This window comes from Melanerpes formicivorus, unplaced genomic scaffold (assembly GCF_026170545.1).
Source record: "Melanerpes formicivorus ecotype bairdi unplaced genomic scaffold, bMelFor1.0.p_v2 SCAF_49, whole genome shotgun sequence".
NCBI classification, from domain to species: Eukaryota; Metazoa; Chordata; class Aves; order Piciformes; family Picidae; genus Melanerpes; species Melanerpes formicivorus.
In genome coordinates this window covers 1,641,299-1,658,389 of record NW_027142401.1, presented here as the reverse complement: position 1 = coordinate 1,658,389, position 17,091 = coordinate 1,641,299, and the positions used below count along the sequence as shown (strand labels likewise).

The 17,091-nt window shown below is 43.8% G+C and overlaps 1 protein-coding gene across 2 annotated transcripts in view; it reads left to right on the top strand.

Moving 5' to 3' along the window:
• The window catches only part of PRKD1 (protein kinase D1), a 162,077-nt gene extending 145,484 nt beyond the window's left edge, over positions 1 to 16,593 (top strand). For both annotated transcript variants that reach the window (XM_068160307.1, XM_068160308.1), the window contains 5 exons: positions 428 to 589; positions 2,250 to 2,348; positions 4,446 to 4,713; positions 14,453 to 14,538; positions 15,875 to 16,593. In XM_068160307.1, coding sequence (XP_068016408.1) covers positions 428 to 589; positions 2,250 to 2,348; positions 4,446 to 4,713; positions 14,453 to 14,538; positions 15,875 to 16,093 — 834 coding nt within the window. In that variant the 3' untranslated portion in view covers positions 16,094 to 16,593. The remainder of the gene's footprint in view (positions 1 to 427; positions 590 to 2,249; positions 2,349 to 4,445; positions 4,714 to 14,452; positions 14,539 to 15,874) is intronic.
• The last annotated feature ends 498 nt before the right edge of the window (positions 16,594 to 17,091 follow it).

Here is a 17,091-nt window from a genome sequence, read left to right as displayed (position 1 = left end):
TGCCCAGGGGAGTTGTGGAGTCTCCCTCTCTGGAGATACTCAAAACTCACCTGGATGTGTTCCTGTGTAATCTGGTGTAGGTGACCCTGCTCTGGAAGTGGGGTTTGACTGGATGATCTTTTGAGGTCTCTTCCAGCCCCTGAAATTCTGTGATTCTGTGAAACAACCAAGAGCAAATGTTTTGTCAGTGTCATGAGTTACAGCTCCTGCAGTTTTATGCATCAGGCACAACAAGAGAAATGTGTGTGTTAAACTAATTCATCCATTTTCCTGCACTGACCCTAGAAATTTCATCTCTGCTGTGTACAGGTTAGGCACACCACTTAAATAAGTGTTGTCTGATTTAGAGGAACCTAAAGACTGGCTATGGAATAATAAAAGCTACTGATCACATTAGGAAATCTAGTCCTGTATTTATCTTTAACAGAATCTTCATCATCCTGGGGTTGTAAATCTGGAGTGTATGTTTGAGACACCGGAAAGTGTATTTGTTGTTATGGAAAAACTCCATGGAGACATGCTGGAGATGATCCTATCAAGTGAAAAGGGCAGATTGCCAGAGAGAATAACCAAGTTTTTAATTACTCAGGTAAGAAATTAATTATAGACCTAGAAGGAGATTTTAGGTCAGTTACTATCATTGCTTCTTAAGTTTTGCTTTTAGCACAGTTTACCTTTGTGATTTATGGAGTGCAGTATCAAGGATGGCCAGACAGCCTTGTGTACATTATCTGATAGGTAGTAAACCAGTAAGATGACCTAGAACTAGACACAGGTACAGTGGTCTGGCTACTGGGCAAGGGCCATCAAGCTACAGATGCTTGAATTAAGCACAAAAAAGGAAGTCAAAGCACTCATAGAAAAATGTTGAAGGAAATCTGTGCCTCTGGAACTTCCCTATACCTGAGCCATTGCAGTTCATACTATGTGCATATTTTCTGTGCTGAGAGCCATTCTCACTAGCCCTGACTAAATGGATCTGGTTTCCTGTATGACTTCTTCTAACAATGTGTTCTGGGTTTGGTTTTTCTGTTGTTCTTCCTGTTGTCATATTATCATATTGCTTTTTTGGCTGCCCCTAATACTCGTTTAAATTTAGATCTACAGTTGAGTAGTGAACCATCTGAGAGTCAGAGCAGCCTGTGTCTAAGGAGTCAGGAAAAAGAAAGGAGCAGGAGCAACAGTGTTGTGGTAGAGGTTTATTATTTGGGGTAGAACATAGTAGGTTGGCTACTTTTCAGGCTGTCATGGGCAAAACAGACACCAACTTCAGAACTTGGTTTCTTGCCTTACCAGGTTTGTTCAGCCTCCTCAGCACTGCCTGCTGTAATTCAGTGGGCAATTCTGCCAGCCCCTGACCAGACACAAGGAGTAGAGTTAAAGCCACAGAAGAGTAGGATGAATATGGGCTACAGCTTTCTTAAGGGGCCTACAAGAAAGCTGGGGAGGGAGGTTTTAGGGTGTCAGGTAATGGTAGGACTAGGGGGAATGGAAAAAAACTAGAAATGGGTAGATTCAGATTGGATGTGAGGAAGAAGTTCTTCACCATGAAGGTGGTGAGACAATGGAACAGGTTGCCCAAGGAGGTGGTAGAAGCCCCATCCCTGGAGATTTCTAAGGCCAGGGTGGATGTGGCTCTGAGCACCCTGATCTAATGTGAAGTGTCCCTGCCCATGGCAGGCAGGGGGGTTGGAACTAGATGATCCTTGAAATCCCTCCCAACCCTAACAATTCTGTGATTCTGTACACTGTTCCCATATTCTTGTGTGTGCAGTGCAGTAGAAATAAATGCAACACTCCTCTCCTCAACAAAACACATACATTTGCTTACGTAATATTTCTGTGATTTGGTTTTTTTGAGTGAATTTAGATCTGGAAGGTCATTTTGCACATGGCTCTCTACTCAGGGATTTCACACATGAAAAAGTGAACAGGTACTAAGCCCCAGGGTTTTTAAAAATGTTTGGAATGTGAAGTCTTTGGAGAGGGAAAAAAATCATCATATTCATCCAGTGAAACATGAAGAAGACTTGAGGCACAGCAAATAACAGCTGACATTTTTACCTTTAATTTTGTTTTCTTCCCTCCCCCACTCTAGACAGTTTTGTAAGAGACAACTTCTTGTTGGGTTATTTCTCTCTGCACCATTCCCTGCTTCTCTGGTCACTAATATTATCCAAAGAGTACAAACAAACAGACAAAACACTGAGCTTTTAAACTAAACTTCTTTCTAATTTGTTTCGTCACAGATCCTTGTTGCTTTAAGACACCTTCATTTCAAAAATATTGTTCATTGTGACCTCAAACCAGAAAATGTGTTACTGGCATCAGCTGATCCTTTCCCACAGGCAAGTAGAAAATGTGGCCTTTCTTAAGACTTTTGTTTTTTCCACACTAATAAGTGTTAGCAAGCAAACAAAAAAGTGATTAGTGGCATGTCTACATCTCTCTCAGGAGCTACACAGATATTGTAGCTATGAAAATACTGATCACTTACTCAGAAGGAGGTTGACTTGCTGGAAGGAGTCCAGAGAAGGGCAACGAAGTTGGTGAGGGGCTCGGAGCACAAGCCCCATGAGGAGAGACTGAGGGAGCTGGGGCTGCTTAGCCTGGAGAGGAGGAGACTCAGGGGTGACCTTATTGCTCTCTACAACTACCTGAAGGGGGGTTGTAAACAGGCAGAGGTTGGTCTCTTCTCCCAGGCAGCCAGCACCAGAACAAGAGGACACAGTCTCAGGCTGCGCCAGGGGAAGTTCAGGCTGGAGGTCAGGAGGAAGTTTTACGCAGAGAGAGTGATTGCCCATTGGAATGGACTGCCCGGGGAGGTGGTGGAGTCACCATCACTGGAGGTGTTCAGGAGGAGACTTGACAGGGTGCTTGGTTACATGGGTTAGTTGATTAGGTGGTGTTGGATGATAGGTTGGACACGATGATCTTGAAAGTCTCTTCCAACCTGGTTTATTCTATGTAATTCTATTCTAAAAAAACTCTCCAAAGAAGAGATGCTTGGCAATCCTCACCTTTTGTCAAATCCTCACCTTTTGTCATTTGCCTAAAATACCAAACTGGATTTTCAAGTGTAACATAATTGCTTATGCAGTTGTTTCTAATTTGCTTACCACTACAGCACAAACTACTTCCGTGGCTGATTGGGTCCACATAGGCAACCATATGCAAGCAGTCACCAGAAAGACAGTTATTTCTCTGAAGGTTAGAGGTCATGAGCAGCTCATGAGCTGGAGAGTAGCCAGGCAGAAAGGGACCTGGGGCTACTGGTTGACAGTAGGCTGAACATGAGCCAGCAATGTGCCCAGGTGGCCAAGAAGGCCAATGGCATCCTGACCTGCATCAGAAATAGTGTGGCCAGCAGGAGCAGGAAAGTCATTGTGCCCCTGTACCCAGAACTGGTTAGGCCACACCCTGAGTACTTTGTCCAGTTCTGGGCCCCTCAATTTAAGGAGAACATTGAGACACTTGAACTTGTCCAGGCAGTGAGGCTGGTGAGAGGTCTCAAGCACAAGCCCTATGAGAAGAGGCTGAGGGAGCTGGGGTGTAGCCTGGAGAAGGGGAGGCTCAAGGGAGACCTTACTGCTCTCTACAACTACCTGAAAGGAGCTTGTAGACGGGTGGTGGTTGATCCTTCTCCCGGGCAACCAGCACCAGAACAAGAGGACAAAGTCTCAAGCTGCACCAGGGGAAGTTTAGGCTCAAGATGAGGAGAAAGTTCTTCCCAGAAAGAGTAATTGGCCATTGGAATGTGCTGCCCAGGGAGGTGGTGGAGTCCCCATCCCTGGAGGTGTTCAAAATCCAATCAGCTCCTGTTACCTTTGATCTGTAGCCCATTTATAGTCCCCTTCAACTATATTCAAAAGGAGCACTCTTTAGAATTTGCAAATACTATCAATACTTGGAAAGGAAGGATCTAGACTGAAGTGTTAAGTGAGAATTTTTTAAGTAGCTGAATCTGTCCCTCCAAAGAGATCAGAGAGGATAGCTGCAGAGGCAGAGTGTAAGCATGTCCACAAGAAAATAAAAGGGAAAGTCCAAGAACTAAATGTTGTCAAGTTGCTTGATTTAGGAAACAAATTATGGGTAAAATATTTTTTCTATTTGCTGTGTTCTTATGCTATGAATAAATAAATTTTCCTTTATATTACTACTTTCACCAGGAGCCTGAGCTGATAGGCCCATCCAAAACTCTATTTCTTTTGTTCTTAGCTGTTCTGTGTTACTGAATTCACTGTGAGGAAGAAAGGAGATGCAATGGACTGCAAATCTAGTCTCCTACCTCAGTGGAATAAAGGTGCTTCTCTCAACGAGAAGTATAAATAAAAAGTATGTTAAAGGATCAGTACAGATGCATCTTGCAGCTAAATCATGCTAAAAGCTCCTGAAGTGTGTATTTGATCATAAAATTAATGTCTTACACATTTTTCTTCCAACAGGTAAAACTCTGTGATTTTGGCTTTGCCCGAATCATTGGAGAGAAATCCTTCAGGCGCTCAGTGGTAGGAACGCCAGCCTACCTTGCCCCTGAAGTGCTGAGGAACAAAGGCTATAACAGATCTCTGGATATGTGGTCTGTGGGTGTCATCATTTATGTGAGCCTCAGTGGTACCTTTCCCTTCAATGAAGATGAAGACATACATGACCAAATCCAAAATGCCGCTTTCATGTATCCGCCGAATCCATGGAAAGAGATTTCCCCTGAAGGTACTACCTGTTTGTGGCTGGAGTATATCAATGCTAAAAGAGACTGGTTTGCTTTTAGATTATGTTTTTTTAACCCTCTACATTCCAGTGAAGAAAAAAAAAAAGGATTTGAAATGTCAAGGTACCAGAATGTACCAGAATGTAAAGTCTCTGTTTTGTGCTATCAGCTGCTTTAAACATTTCCTGCAGAGCAAGTATAGACTGCATATGGCATAGGCCTTTAGAATGGTATCTCTCCAGGAGGTGTTGAAGGAAGCACATACCCACCTACAGATTGGGTTGCTATAGAATCTTTTGGGGAACCCCAGCTGCTGGAACTCATGTTGCTTATATTTATTTCTCTACTTCTTTCAGCTCTAGTGCTTCTGCAGTCTTTTTCTCATTCTACTTGTGCCAGTAATTTAGCTTCCATTCAGCAGGATCCTGTTGCTTGATAGTCTTTCTGTGGAGAAGATTAAAAAGACTGAACAACTTCAAACAGATGAGCTTTCAAGAGCAGTGTAAAGAAAGTGGCACAGAAGAGTCTTTCTGTGGATGGGGGACTCTTGGAGATAAACCATGAGACTTTTGAAATGAGAGTTCTGGTCAATGGCATCAAAGATACTAAGAATGCTGGAGAGGGACTACTGTTTAGAAAGGTCTGTAGTGATAGGACAAGGGGCAGTGGCTTGAAATGAGAGAGGAGCAGATTTAGATTGGATATTAGGAACAAGTTCTTTACCATGAGGTTGGTGGAACACTGGAACAGGTTCCCCAGGGAGGTAGTTGGGGCCCTGTCGCTGGAGATATTCAATGTCAGGCTTGACAAGGCTGTGGGCAACCTGATCTAGTGGAGGATGACCCTGCTCACTTGCAGGGGGGTCAGACTAGATGACCTTTGGAGCTCCCTTCCAACCATTCTATGACTCTGTGATAGGAAGAGAACAATGTGAATAATTCATTATGAACATCTTTAAAGAAGATCATAGTATCATAGTATCATAGTATCATTCAGGGTTGAAAGGGACCACAAGGATCATCTAGTTCCAACCCCCATGCCATGGGCAGGGACACCCCACACTACATCAGCCTGGCCAGAGCCTCATCCAGCCTGGTCTTAAACACCTCCAGGGACGGGGCCTCAACCACCTCCCTGGACAACCCATTCCAGGGCTTCACCACTCTCATGGGGAAGAACCTCCTCCTCACATCCAGCCTGAATCTCCCCACCTCCAGCTTCATTCCATTCCCCCTAGTCCTAGCACTACCTGTCATCCTGAGAAGTCCTTCCCCAGCCTTCCTGTAGGCCCCCTTCAGATACTGGAAGGCCACAATGAGGTCACCTGGGAGCCTTCTCTTCTGCAGACTGAACAGCCCCAACTCCTTCAGTCTGTCCTCACAGGAGAGGTGCTCCAGCCCTCTGATCATCCTCGTGGCCCTTCTCTGGACACGTTCCAGCACCTCCACATCCCTCTTGTAATAGGGACTCCCTGAATCCTGTTAAAGATGTCTCTAAACACATTTGGTGCCCAATGACAGCACAAGGGGCAATGGGTGGAAGTTGAGGCATAGGAAGTTTCATGTAAATATGAGGGGAAAATTTTACCTTGTGAGGGTGACAAAGCACTGGAACAGGCTGCCCAGGGGGGTTGTGGAGTCTCCCTCTCTGGAGATACTCAAAACCTGCCTGGCTGTGTTCCTGTGTAATCTGGTGTAGGTGATCCTGCTCTGGCAGGGGGGTTGGACTGGATGATCTTTCGAGGTCCCTTCCAGCCCCTGAAATTCTGTGATTCTGTGAAGCACACCTAAAGAGGGCATTGAACAAAAATAGCAGTTCTATTTTCACCAGCATTTTCTTGGAGATAAAAAATCTTGTCAGGCAGGTTGATTTTCTTTGAAAGTGTTTTTTTTTTTTTATCTTCTCAACTTTTTGCAAGGTTGCTTCATAAGTCTTAAAAGGAAACATTAGAAACATCTGATCCTTATTTTCTTTTTTTCCCTGAATTGTAGGATGTACCAAATGGAGGTAAAATATTAGGATTTACAATTTCCATGATGTACAGTACAGTTTTTCTGGGTTGCAGGTGACATGTTTAACTTCCACATTAAGTACAGCTTAGAGAAGTGTCGGGGTGTGTACTTTACTATAATATGCATATTATAGCTGTGTGAGATCATCAGCTGAAAAATGCTTTGGGAGAATTGTCTGTTATTTTATCTCAGTGGCAGATGAAGTTTGATGAGATCTGTTGAAGGGGAAAAGGAAAAAAAAGAAAAAAAGCTATAAATGTGCACAATTACACACTGAAGTCCTCCTGAGCCTCCACACTTCTATGTAAGCTGACATAATTTGTTGGCAGCAATGTTTTATCTGGCACTGGAGATCAGCAAACAGCAATCAGCACAAAAGAGACTGCAAGAAATTGTCTCCAACAGGTTTCTACTGTGGTAGACAGAAGATCAATTGCTACATTCAAAGGTGAAGATTCAGTAGAGCACCTAAAGAAAACTCACTCACTAGGGTGTTATCTCTCCTTTGACAGAATCTCACAGCCTTCATAGATTCATAAAATGCTCTAGGTTGGAAGGGACCCCTTCATTAAGATTTAATGGATATCAGGCTGCAGGCCTGCAGAGGAGAGGGTAAGAACACAACTGAACAAATTGTTAAGTTGAAATCTGCTTATGCAGATATGCAGTGTGCCCAGGTGGCCAAGAAGGCCAATGGCATCCTGGCCTGCATCAAAAATAGTGTGGCCAGCAGGAGCAGGGAGGTCATTCTGCCCCTGTACTCAGCACTGGTTAGGCCACACCTTGAGTCTTGTGTCCAGTTCTGGGCCCCTCAATTTAAGAAGGACATTGAGACTCTTGAACATGTCCAGAGAAGGGCAACAAAGCTGGGGAGAGGCCTTGAGCCTGTGAGGAGAGGCTGAGGGAGCTGGGATTGTTTAGCCTGGAGAAGGGGAGGCTCAGGGGAGACCTTATTGCTGTCTACAACTACCTGAAGGGTGATTGTAGCCAGGAGGGGGTTGGTCTCTTCTCCCAGGCAACCGGGAGACTGGACAACGGAGTCTCTTGGGAGGCAGTCCTGAAGGGCCATGAAGCCCAGGATGCCTGGACACTCCTCAAGAAGGAGTCTTAAAGGCTCAAAAACAGGCCATCCCATGTGCTGAAAGATGAGTCAGCAGGGAAAAAGGCTGGCCTCCATGCCTTTTGAATAGGGAGAGCCAGGGAAGGTTGTGGAGCAGGGTAACCAAGCGAGCAGGCCCAGTCAGCAGGGGTTCATGAAGAGCAGGTCCTGCTCGATGAACCCAGTCTCCTTCCACTGCTGATCTTTCACATAGGCAGCAGTGAAGGACAAATAGTCCATGGGCAATTAAGAGAGACTTCATGGCTTTAGGATGACTGATTAAGGGATCATGAGCACAAGCAATGTTCTCCTGTATCCCCCCAGCCACAGGGAGTGATGAAGGAACAAACAGGAAGAGCCAGGAGATCAATGCCTGGCTCTAAGCCTGGTGTTTTTGGCAGGACTCTGGGTTCTTTAGTCATGGGTTGATTTAGAGGACACCAGGTCTGCTGACAACAGACAGGGTACACCCATCTCAGAAGGCAGTAAGAATCCTAGCCTAGGACCTAGCAGGGCTCCTTGAAAGAGTTTTAAACTGGATTTGAAGGGAGGAGGGCACAAAACTGGGCTGGCTAGAAATAAGTGCAAGGAGTCACAAGAGCACCTGAGAAGAGCCAGGCAGATATTGGGAGCTGTCACTACAAAAAGGTGGCAAGATCATTAGACCATCTGAAGTGCATCTACAGTAGTGCACATAGCATGGGAAACAAACAGGAGGAGCTGGAAGCCATTGTCTGTCAGAAAATTGATGATATGGTAGCCATCACAGAAACGTGGTGGGATCTCACTCCACTGGAGTACCACAGTTGATGGCTATAAACTTTTCAGAAGGGATGGGCAAAGAAGAAGAGGCAGTGGCATGGCCCTATGTGTCAGGAAGTGTTTTGATTGTATTTAGGCTGATGATGGTGGTGATAGAGTTGAGTGTTTATGGGTAAGGATCAGGGGGAAGGCCAACAAAGCAGAGATTCTGATGGGAGTCTGTTATAGACCACCCAACCAGGATGAAGAGAGAGGTAAAATACTCTCTAGACACCTGACAAAAGTCTTGCAACCACTTGCCCTTGTTCTTGTGGGCGACTTCAACTTCCCTCATGTCTGCTGGAAATACAACACAGCAGAGAGGGAGCAGTCCCAGAGATTCCTGGAGTGTGTAGAGGATAAGTTCCTGACACATATGGTGACAGAGACACCAAGGGAAGATACGTTCTGAACCTGTTGTTTGTGAGCAGAGAAGGACTTATGGGTGATGTGATGGTTGGGGGCTGTCTTGGGCACACTGATCACAAAATGATGGAGTTCTCAGTTGCTGGAGAAGAGGAGGATCAGGAGAACTGCCACCTGGGACTTGTGGTGGGCAAACTTTGGCCTGTTTCAGAGGCTGGTGGCTAGAGTCCCTTAGGAGGCAGTTCTGAAAGGCCAAGGAGGGGCTCAGCACCATTCAGGAGGGAACTCTTAATGACAGTATCACAGTATAACTAAGGTTGGAAGAGATCTCGAGGATCATCGAGTCCAACCTGTCCCCACAGACCTCAAATGGCATAGGAACAGGCCGTGGCCCTGTGCTGAACGATGAGTTGGCAGGGAAGAAGGCCAGCCTGGCTGGATAGTGAGAATTGGTTTCTGCTTAGGGAGATAAGGAGAGTCTATGGTCATAGGAAGAAGGGGCAGGCACCTTGGGCAGGCCATTGCAAGATTGTTGTGAGACTGTGCAGGGAGAAAACAAGAAGGGCCAAAGCCCAGCTGGAAATGGATTTGGCTTCATCTGTTAAAGAAAATAGGAGATGTTTCTACAAATTTATTAGCAACTGAAGTAGGACTAAGGAGAATCTCTGTCCTTTGTTGGACAGAGTCAAGGATGAGGAAGAGTCTGAGATACTTAATACCTTCTTTGCCTCAATCTTTAGGAGTATGACAGAAGTTTTGACATACCTGACTGTGATTACTTTCAATTTGAAACCAAAATTGATTAGACCAAGTATCATTGTTGCAGACTAAATAAATGCAAAATAACTGTTATCCTTAATGCAGGTAAGACAGACAGAGATTTTTTTAAATGTATTTTACTGTATGAACTTGAAAAACATCACACCATAAGCGAAATGAATGTAAAATTCTCCTTGCTTTCTCTGTTACACACTGATTGCTTCTCAATATATCCAAAAGGCAGTGCTGGGTCCAAGCAGTCTTGAACAATGGGCTCCATGAATTGTACCTTACAGGCAGATTTTTAAAGTGGTACCTTCATCCAGAGGCTATATTACATGCCTCAGTAATAGCAGGCAGAAACTGAGAATTCAGTCAATTTAGAACAGCTAAACTACCATCTAAGAACGAGTATTAACTCTTAATTTATGCATGACAATAAAAATGCTAGGTTCTCTGACCCTGTAAAATGCAATATGCATGACTTCTCTTTTTTTTCCTGCTGAAATAAATCAGCACTGGTTGCTATGAATGTTCATAATATGATAATCCTAGGAAAACTGTTGTAGAACAGTGAGGAGTAGTGGAAGAAACTTTTGTGTCAAGTTGAGCAAAACCAAATTGTTTTAGAACTGTTTTTTCAAACCTGCTGCTGTCTGTAGTCAAAGCAGGTGGCAGCAGGTAAGACACAGACCCTCAAACAATGGATGTTGGGGAGGGGTTACCTCACAACCGTATCAGGTTAGGATCTCCTGGGCTGCATCAAAAGAAGTGTGGCCAGCAGATTGAGAGAGGTGATTCTGCCACTTTATGTTCTGGTAAAGATCTCACTTGGAGTACTGCATCCTGCTCTGGTGCCATCAACATGGGAAGGACATGGACCTGATGAACTGGGTCCAGAGGAAGGCCACAAAAATGATCAGGGGGCTGGAATACCTTTCCTGTGAGGACAGGCTGAGGGAGCTGGGGTTGTTCAGCCTGGAGAAGAAAAGGCTCTGGAGAGACCTAATAGTGACCTTCCAGTACCTGAAGAGGGCCTACAAGAAGTATGGATGGGGACTGTTTACAAAGGCCTGCATTGAGAGGACAAAGGACAATGGTTTGAAATTAGAGGAGATGTACATTGGATGTTAGGAACAAGTTCTTTACCGTGAGGTTGGTGGAACACTGGAACAGATTCCCCAGGGAGGTAGTTGAGGCCCCATCCCTGGGGATATTCAATGTCAGGCTCGACAAGGCTCTGAGCAGCCTGGCCTGGTGGAGGTCTCTTCCAACCCAAACTGTTCTGTGATGCTATGATCTAAAACATACACAGCTGATATACCTGAGCTAGCTGCTGCTAAAACTGCAGGAACCTGTTTACTTGTATGTAATTCTCTAAGTAGAACTGAGCAAGTTACAAGTTCTTTGTTTTGTTCTGTAATTTTCAGTTTAAACTACGGGAAGTGATCATCAACCAAGAGTGTTGACAGTGTCTGTGCAAGAAAGACTTTTTATTCAAGGACATGTAATTTGTTGCAGAATGGCTAATGAAAGAGTGTTGGGGCATTTTGCATGCCTATTGCAAAACCTGACACTGACCATTACTTTGTCTTGGAGAACCAAACTAGATGTAAAACTTGCAGCTGTAGTTATTTCCACACTCTTTGCAGACCATTACTCATGTAAAGTTGGGGCTCTTTGTTCTGGAGGGGAGAAGGCTCCGAGGAGACCTTATTGTGGCCTTCCAGTATCTTAATGGGGCCTACAAGAAAGCTGGGGAGGGACTTTTTAGGGTGTCAGGTAGTGATAGGACTGGGGGGAATGGAGCAAAACTAGAAGTGGGTGGATTCAGACTGGATGTTAGGAAGAAGTTCTTCATGAAGGTGGTGAGATGCTGACACAGGTTGCCCAGGAGGTGGTAGAAGCCTCATCCTTGTAGGTTTTGAAGGCCAGGCTGGATGTGGCTGTGAGCAACCTGCTGTAGTGTGAGGTGTCCCTGCCCATGGCAGTGAGGTTGGAATTAGATGATCCTTGAGGTCCCTTCTAACCCTAACAATTCTATGATTCTATGATAAAGAGCTAAAAACAAGCACCAAAGCTTATTTCAGAGACAGCAATATTCCAGTGGTGAAACAAGCAGACTTACGTGTAAACTTCTTTCAAGAGCAAGTGATTGCTCAATGCTGACCATCCTAACCATCCACTAAAGCTGCCTTTTCACTTCTCTTGGGTTTCCTTTCTTGTCCTTCTTTATGTACCTTCTCTTGTGATTGTTTCTAGGCCAATGCCTCAGCAATTTCCCCCAAAAATACAAAGACACTGCATATGGTATGTCATTGTCCTGAGAGGAAAATAAAATGAGCAAAGGGGGTCTTCATCCTGGTGTCATTTGAGGGAGGCTGAATAGCTGGGTGTAATTTTGTTCTATCTGCTTCCAAAGGGTTGGAAAGAAAATACATAATAGACACATTGTCAATATTCCATGGCAGGATGAATATTCAGTAGTACTTGGCAGTTACAGAGGCACATCTTGGGATATGTGCACTTATATCTCAATAGTTGGCTGACTGAAGTCAGCCCCCAGGACAGTCAACTCTTTCATCAAGTTCTTGAGCTCTTTGCCAAGCTGAGGTTCATAGTAAAAGATTAAATCCATTTCACAGACATTTTGAGAGGGAACAAAATAAATATAAGATAGAGAACTTAGCATGAACCGCACTCTACACTGAAAGAGTAGCTAAAAACCTGTTTGTCCACAACAGAAAAAGTAAAATGAGGACCATCTGCTCCAGGAAGGGCATGACTCAGAACCTCTGGCAATGCTGCCTTTGTCAGAAGTCCTGAGCTTTGTCTTATCTCAGTCCCACTGTTGCTTTGATTTCCAAGATAATACTCAGCACCAGGAAGTCAGGGCTACTTTAGTGATAGTCTGCTATTGCTGAGAATAGTTTGATCTGTTTATGGTTACTGCATGCATCCAGGTAGGCTGCCATATTCTGCCCCTTTTTCCTAGACATTGTGCCCGTTGTCCTCTGCCCCGTGGCAGAAAGATGCAGAAAGCTCCAGTTGGCAAACTGACCCTGGGGAGAGGAAACCTCTGTTAAAGAAAATAAAAGCTTTTCCTCATTGCTGAGATGGTTGATGATGGTTGATGGTTTAAAGAATTCAGTCCCATCTGCTTTTAAAATAGACAAGAGGATTATTCAGCTCCTTCAATACCCAGCTGGCAACAATATCTATCTAATGTGTTCCATACTGAATTATACTCACTGATGCCATGTTTCTGTGTCAATTTCAAGACCATCTTTCACTGCCACTATGATATAAACAAATAAATAAAGATGTAAATCATCCTGCTTTGGACAAGCCCAGAGATACTGTGATGAAACAGGAAACTTGCACTGATACCAATCACAGAATCACCAAGGTTGGAAGAGACCTCAAAGATCATCGAGTCCAACCTGTCACCACAGACCTTTTGATTAGACCATGGCACCAAGTGCCACGTCCAATCCCCTCTTGAACACCTTTATTCTATAACAATAAGCTTCTCCTAGAACACGTGCCAAGCATTTAGCACCACCTGGAACAGAATTTAACCTTTCATAATAGCCTCATCTTTTATTTCTTTTGGTTTTGAGATGGTTTTGGTAGATGCATTCAAAGCTCAGCAATCTCATCCCAAAGAGTTTTTCAAATGGGTCACTCAGTGCAGTTCTGTGCACTGGTCATTGACTCATGGGCTTCTTCCCTTTAGGCCCCAGTGCCATAACTGTAACTTCAGTGAATCATTTACTCCTTCAAAAACATAGATATTGGGAAATTTGTAAAGAAATATGGCTACATTTCAGTATCTATAGCTACATTTCAATATCCTATCAGTATCTGAAGGGGATCTACAGGAAGACTAGGGAAGGACTGTTTAGAAGGGCTTGTAGTGATAAGATGAGGGGCAATGATTTGAAACTGTAGCGGGGTAGGTTTAGGTTGGACGTAAGGAGGAAACTCTTGACAATGAGAGTGGTAAGATACAGGAACTGGTTGCCCAGGGATGTGGTTGAAGCTCTGTCCCTAGAGACATTCAGGATCAGACTCAATGTAGCCCTGGACAGCCTGCTCTAGTTGGAGGTGACCAGATGGCCTTTGAGGGTCCCTTCCAACTGAATGCAATTTCTGTGTCTGTAAGTGCTCTTACCATTGTGAAACACAAGTCTGCTGACTAGCAGGCAGAAGCAATGCTCATTTCAAAAATAGAGTATTGCAAGACTCCATGAGTTATAAACCCCAGTTCCTCCACTCAGTGCATGGGAAGGTGCTGCTCTCAAGTCATCTAAAAGTGCTAAGAGTCTCAGAGATATGTGTGCATGTATATATGTTTACTATGGCGCTTGACAAGTACTGAAGTCCTCATGTGAGATTTTGTCCACTTGAGCAGGAGCTGAGTAAGAATTATCTTTAGTCTTTGCTGTGTGCCTGCCAAAAGAACCCAGAGGTAGCCAATCTGCTGGCTAGTGGACAATTGATTAGTAAAACAGTTGCAATCCCATTAGGAAGGGAACCCTCAGGGATATCAACGCTGACTGCACTTTGCAAAATGCTGCCATAAGAAGGGTTAACTGTCCTCTTTTTACAGCTGCCACATCTGTCTGTCCCTTTGTTTACATGGCCCTGTTGAAACAACTGTATTCAAACTGACTTTTTTCCAATATTATTTCTTTCCAGCTATTGATCTCATCAATAATTTGTTGCAAGTGAAAATGAGAAAGCGCTACAGTGTGGACAAAACATTAAGCCACCCATGGTTACAGGTATGGCTTCAAGTTCCTTTTTTTTTTCCTAATGTATTTAGGCTCTCAGCATAGAACAAAATTGCATCTTTTAAGTGCAGTAGAATCTAAGCAAACCTACAAACCTGATCTTTCCAGATCCAGAAACTTCGTACTCCTTCACCAGTTCACCTGCAGATTATCAGTGATCTCTGAAGTGTTAGATTCCAATTCTAAGCTCTTTTGTGTTTTCAAAATGCACTACAAAATTCTTTTCTTTGTTTGCTTAGAATGTGATCTATATAAAAAAGTCATTACAGTCATTTGACTTAACATGAATAGTTTGCCCAGGGAGGTTGTGAATGCCTCTTCCCTGGGAGTGTTCAAGTCCAGATTGGCTGAGGCCTTGAGCAACCGAGTCTAGTTCAGAGGCATCTCTGCCCATGGCAGGGAGGTTGGAGTAGATGATCTCTAAGGTCCCGTTCCAACCTGAGCCATTCTGTGTTTCTTTGATTCATTCTGTGATGCTATGGGAGCTAACAGCAGATTTCCAGCACCTGAAGGGTCTGATTCTCTGATTCTGTGGATTGTTTTAGCACTGTGCCTCATTTAGGTATTATGGAAATCTGCAGAATAACCTGTAACAATCTGCAAAATAACTTGTAACTCATGACAGGGTAAGAAAATTGATTTCTCAAACAATCCTCTGGAGATGAAACCTATCTCTGTGGGCAGGTTTTGTATTTATTATTGAATACAACTTTTCTATTCTGGAGCAGTAAGGGTGCATGCTCTGTAGATTGCTGAGTTAATAGCACTTTGCATATTGTTGGATCTGGGCCCCTCAGTTTAGGAAAGAGGTTGAGTTGCTGGAACATGTCCAAAGGGCAACAAAGCTGGGGAGGGGTTTGGAGCACAGCCCTGTGAGGAGAGGCTAAGAGAGCTGGGGTTGCTTAGCCTGGAGAAGAGGAGGCTCAGAGGAGACCTTATTGCTCTCTACAACTACCTGAAGGGAGGTTTTAGCCAGGTGGGGGTTGGTCTCTTCTCCCAGGCAACCAGCACCAGAAAAAGAGGACACAGTCTCAAGCTGCACCAGGGGAGGTTTAGGCTGGATGTTAGGAAGAAATTCTTCACAGGGAAAGTGATTGGCCATTGGAATGTGCTGCCCAGGGAGGTGGTGGAGTCACTATCACTGGAAGTGTTTAGAAGAGACTGGATGGGGTGCTTGGTGCCATGGTTTAGTTGATTAGATGGAGTTGGGTGATAGATCGGACTTGATGATCTCTGAGGTCTTTTCCAACCTGGTTAGTTCTATTCTATTAGAGTAGAATAGACTGCCATTTATTTTAGGAGCTTTAATATTGTTATTCTATTTCAGGACTATCAAACCTGGTTAGATTTAAGGGAACTTGAGTGCAAAATGGGGGAGCGCTACATCACCCACGAAAGCGATGACTCCCGATGGGAACAGTATTCAGGAGAACACGGATTGCAGTATCCAGCTCACCTTATCAGTCCAAGTGCTAACCATAATGAAAACACCAAGCTAGAAGAAACAGAAATGAAAGCCCTCAGTGAGCGTGTCAGCATCCTTTAAGTTGCATCCCCTATAATCTGTCAAAACACTGTGGAATTAATAAATACATACGGTCAGGTTTAACGTTTGCCTTGCAGAACTGCCATTATTTGCTGTCAGATGGGAACAAAGCTGTTATGCTGTTACACTGTTGATGTATCTGAGTTGCCAAGACAAATCAACAGAAACATTTTTTGTGTGACCAACTGTGTTGTATTTACCAAAGTTCCCAGAAACACTAAACTTGTTATTGTGAATGATTCATGTTGTATTTAATGTATTAAAAACCTGTCTCCACGGTGCCTTTGCAAAGGAGTGTTTTCCTTACTTGAGCCTCGTTTTTTGGTAAGAGAGAACTTTTCCCATGAAGATCTGGGGTTGGTTTTATATTCTTTTGTGCATCGTTAGTATTGTAATTGTAAGCAAACTCTTGAGGAGTAGATTATAACTGCTGTTCTGTGAACAACTTCTACCATTTGGATAAAAAAGCTTTATTTAGTGTCAAAAAAAAAACCCAAAAAGGTTAAAAAAAAAACAAAAGGGAAGGAAGGAAGAATGACTTGCATAGCACTGTACAGTTTCAGATCAGATAACCTCTGTGTGTGGTGTTTGCCTGTTTGTGTACGGAGATACACACACGTAACACACAGCATAACTTGCTCTTAAGCATAGAAATGCCTTAGTAATGTAAACTGCAGCATATGTATGGGTTGTATTTCCCCTTTTCTTAAAATATTCTTCTCTAATATGAATATTCTCTAATATGTGCATTCAGAAGTTAAATAACTTGGTGACTATATGTATGTTTTCAATAAAAGTCTTGTTAAAACAAGTTCGTTTCATGAATCTTTTTGTTTAAAGTATCCCTGCAGTGCCAGCAGAAGTTGGTAGAGGAAATTAGTCCATCAGTAGACTGAGGGAGCTGGGGTTGTTCAGCCTAGAGAAGAGAAGACTCTGGGGGGACCTTAGAGCTGCCTCCCAGTACCTGAAGGGATTCTACAAGAGGGCTGGAGAGGGAC